General features: G+C 37.9%; 1 protein-coding gene across 1 annotated transcript in view; it reads left to right on the top strand.

The window, feature by feature from the left end:
* LOC106873045 (prostatic acid phosphatase) overlaps positions 1 to 4,314 on the top strand; it is a 24,661-nt gene that overhangs the window by 14,714 nt on the left and 5,633 nt on the right. The window contains exons 6-9 of the mRNA XM_014920252.2: positions 428 to 517; positions 2,297 to 2,420; positions 2,691 to 2,779; positions 3,838 to 4,030. Of these exons, the coding sequence (XP_014775738.1) occupies positions 428 to 517; positions 2,297 to 2,420; positions 2,691 to 2,779; positions 3,838 to 4,030 (496 nt within the window). The remainder of the gene's footprint in view (positions 1 to 427; positions 518 to 2,296; positions 2,421 to 2,690; positions 2,780 to 3,837; positions 4,031 to 4,314) is intronic.

Here is a 4,314-nt window from a genome sequence, read left to right as displayed (position 1 = left end):
GCTTGTGCGGGTGGCACATAAAAGACACCATTTCGAGCGTGGCCGTTTTCGTGCGGGTGACATGTAAAAGCACCCACTACACTCTCTGAGTGGTTGGCGTTAGGAAGGGCATCCAGCTGTAGAAACTCTGCCAAATCAGACTGGAGCCTGGTGTTGCCATCCGGTTTCACCAGTCCTCAGTCAAATCGTCCAACCCATGCTAGCATGGAAAGCGGACGTTAAACGATGATGATGATGATGATGATGATGTGTCTATGTGAAAGGATCTCTCAAGACTAATAATGCAGTGTTCAGCGTTCAAACATGACATCCACATTAAGTTGGATATAAAGATTACCTTTTGGTACTAACACTGCTTCCGTTGGTAATAAAGGAATAATTCTTTCGAATGTGTACATTTACGGCTGTTTTGATATTTTCTTTGCAGCCCTTCTATGAGTTTCTTAGTCGGGTCACTGGTGGTCCCAAAGAAAACATCAGTTATGTTTGGATGCTGGCTGACACTTTAATTTGCGAGGTAAGTTCAATTTTTTTCCCAACAATATATTATTATATTTTTAATTACATAATGTTTTAGTATTAGTGAGTAGTGAGTCCCCTGCACATTACTGTCTTAGTCTCTATCTCTAGGGCTCATACAGCCTGGTACCCAGTTCCTTTTGAACAGGATGTCAGTCTGTTTCTGGTTTACTCATTTACAGTTGAGAGGACTAGAGCAGTGTGAAGTGATGTCTTGCTTAAGAATACAATGTTTTGCCCTGCCTGAGAATTGAAACCACAATCTCACAATCATGAGTGCAATGGCCTAACCACCAGGCTACTCTCCTCAACGTTTTCATCTTGAAATATGAAACAGGCACAGGCATGGCTGTTTGGTAAGGAGCTTGCCTACCAACCAGTCACCTTACATGACCCCTTGACGACCAAGTGACTTGTACTAAAGCCATGGGCCAACCAAAGCCTTGTGAATGGATGTGGTAGATGGTATATATATATATATATATATATATTCGCACACATGTGTGTATGTGTCTTTGTGTGTATGTTTGTCCCCGCTGCTTGAGAACTAGTGTTGGTGTGTTAACATCTTTGTAACTTAGCAGTTTGGCAAAAGAGAGCAGAGGAATTATTACCAAGCTTTTAAAAAATAAGTACCGGGATCGATACATTCAACTAAAAATTTCCCAAGGCATTGCCCCAGCATGGACACAGTGTCATGACTGAAACAAGGAAAAGATAAAAAAAAAGTTGTCTGAAGTTCATGAAATCTATCCAGACGCAGGACATGGCTACGTAGCTAAGAAGTCTGCTTCAAGCCTTGTGGTTTGGGGTTCAGTCCTGCTATAAGCCAACCAAATCCTTGTAAATGAATTTTGTAGACAGAAACTGAACGAAGCCCAAATAGAAAGATTTTATTGATGGGTTGCCTTCTGCATAAAGAACTGAGAAGAAGTCATTAGTGCTAATAAAAATTGTTCCCAAAATGGGGCAAGGGAGAGAACTGTGAAATTTTAATTGTTCAGATATTAAACAGAGTTATGCCTAAAGGGAGAAGTGTGTCGTGATCTTTGATAGCTATGGTGATGACTCCATTCATATTTTGGTTTTATCAGTGAAATAAAGACCATAAAATCACTTAAACACTTTGTTGATTAAGGTATGAAAATTATTTAGTGATTTGGCTACATAAAATGATGATACTGGAAAATTTCCCAAGGGTTCCTTCTGTATACAGGATACATAGCCAAGTGCAGGCTATCATGGTTAATGCAGTGAGTCAGAACTGTTAGGAGCATGACATAAATATTTTTGGTAACATCTATTCTTGGAAGGGTCTTTGGAGTAGAGATCCTCATGAAGATAATCCAACCATCTCATTCTTCGTCTACCTCTACATTTTCGGTCAGTGGGCTCAGCTTGAAGAATCTGTTTTCTGATCCTTTCCTGCAATTATTTAGTAAATAACATTATTTGGATGGAAGAATTCTTCAATTCTATTTAGAACTTTCTCTTCACTTTTAGTCATGAAGTTATTTTACTAAATTATTTTCAAAAATTAATTTGAAGCAAAAACACTGTTTCAATAGAAATATGATAAAAAGAAAAAATGGGTTAAAAACCAAACAAAACGAACAACACATGTGACAATATTAATTGGTTTAAGGATGAATTGGTAAAAAAATTTATTATAAAATATGTCTGAAAGTAGATTTTTCTGTTTCCAACATTTTAAGAATTTTGATTTTTATTATATATTTATTTGTTTCTGTTGGTGTTTTTATTTTGCATTTTACAGGGTCATCACAATTTCAGTAAGCCATCCTGGTTAAATGAAACCGTTTACAATAAGCTCATTGATCTTAATACCTTGTCATTTACACTTCTCTTCGGAACCCCTGAAATGGCTCGATTGAAAGGAGGTAAGTTCATCTTGACTGCTATAATCATAATAATGGTAATTTCTACTATAGGCTCAAGGCCTGAAATTTTGAGGGGAAGGGTATTACATTGGCCCTAATGCTTAATTGGTACTTATTTCATCAGGTCTGGAAAATATGACAGAGAAGATAAGGGGTTTAGTAAGAGATTCAATCACACATCTTCTAAATTGGGACCAGTCTTGGAATCATCAATGACTTACTTTGAAATTAAACCTTTTTACCAAAATATTTTATTTCTATAAATTTCAGGTCCTCTGCTGCAAAAAATGTTGAACAATATGCAGAAAAAAATCCACTCAAAACCAGATTTCAAGACAAAACTCTTCATGTATTCAGCTGTGAGTAATTTCTTTTAAATACCAAATTTATTGGGTTTCACCCAATTCTGTCGTTTAACTCGTTACCATTCATAAATAATTGTCAAATTTAATCCTTATTTATTCACATCGTTTTGAATTAATCATGTGATTATATCATAACTTTCAGATTTCCATGATGGGATTATTTTTGAATGACATTGTAGGGTAGGTGTGATAGGCCAGACCTAGCCAGTCTGAACCCAATTTTTTAATGATGTTGTAGGGTAGGTGTGATAGGCTGGATCCAGCCAGTTTGAACCTAAAACAGGCAAATATTTTGACTGGATTTGGCCGGTCTAAATACTAAAGGGCTAAGCGCTTATCTTTTACTCGTTTTTCTCATTGGAATGTGGCCATGCTGGGGCGCTGTCTGAAGAGCTTGACCTCAGTGCCCCACTACTTATATTTTTTAATGTCTGGTACTTATTCTGTCATTCTGTTTGCCAAACCACTAAGCTACAAAGACACAAACAAGCCACCACTGGTTATCTCGTGGTCGTGGGAGGGGTTGCAAATGCAAAAACACACATGTACCACAGATATCAAAGACTTGGAATGATAAAGGACTAAATACTTGTGAAGCATTTTATGCAATGAACAAATGAAACTCCTGAGCCACTGCCTCTTATTTCTCTTCATCATTTAACATCCATTTTTGTATGTTTGCATCAGTTGGACAGAGTATATTGATGCAGATTCTTTTTGGTTGGGTACCCTTGCTGTCACCAACACTCACCTGTTGGTGACAGCATGATAGTAACAATCATTTCACAACTATCACACGATGTCAAGACAAGGAGACACATGCACATGCGTATGCTCATACAACAGGCTTCTTTCAGTTTCCATCTAGCAAGTTCACTCATAAGGCTTCTGATTGCCTCAGGGCTAAAGCAGAAAACATCTCTTGCCCAAGGTGCCACGAAGTGGGACTAAACCTGAAATCACATGGTTTGAAAGCAAACTTCTTACCACGGGGCCCCATCTGCCCCTTTATGTAGCAGCTATGTTACCTTTTGATCTCTCTTGTTTTCCAGCATGATAAGACTGTTGCGGCTTTGAGTCATGCTATGAAGATCTTCAACCACGTCCTGCCTCCTTATGCATCCACATTGATTCTTGAACTTCATCAAAACCAAGAGAATAACTACTTTGTCCGCATCCTTTACAAAAATACGACTGCAGATTTATACAATTACATGCAACCACCCACACACCTGAAATTGAAAGGTTAGTCTATGGCTCTTATGCTGTTCATTTTTAATATTCGTTTATCCATATATTTAATTATTGATATCATAAATTAATTATAATGAAGAGTTGTTACTTCATCATCATCATCATCGTTTAACGTCCGCTTTCCATGCTAGCATGGGTTGGACGATTTGACTGAGGACTGGTGAAACCGGATGGCAACACCAGGCTCCAATCTAAATTTCGCAGAGTTTCTACAGCTGGATGCCCTTCCTAACGCCAACCACTCAGAGAGTGTAGTAGGTGCTTTTACGTGTCAC

The sequence above is a fragment of the Octopus bimaculoides genome, chromosome 18, assembly GCF_001194135.2.
Source record: "Octopus bimaculoides isolate UCB-OBI-ISO-001 chromosome 18, ASM119413v2, whole genome shotgun sequence".
Classification (NCBI taxonomy): domain Eukaryota; kingdom Metazoa; phylum Mollusca; class Cephalopoda; order Octopoda; family Octopodidae; genus Octopus; species Octopus bimaculoides.
Note: the sequence above shows the minus strand (reverse complement) of the source record. Positions and strands in the feature narration are given on the sequence as shown.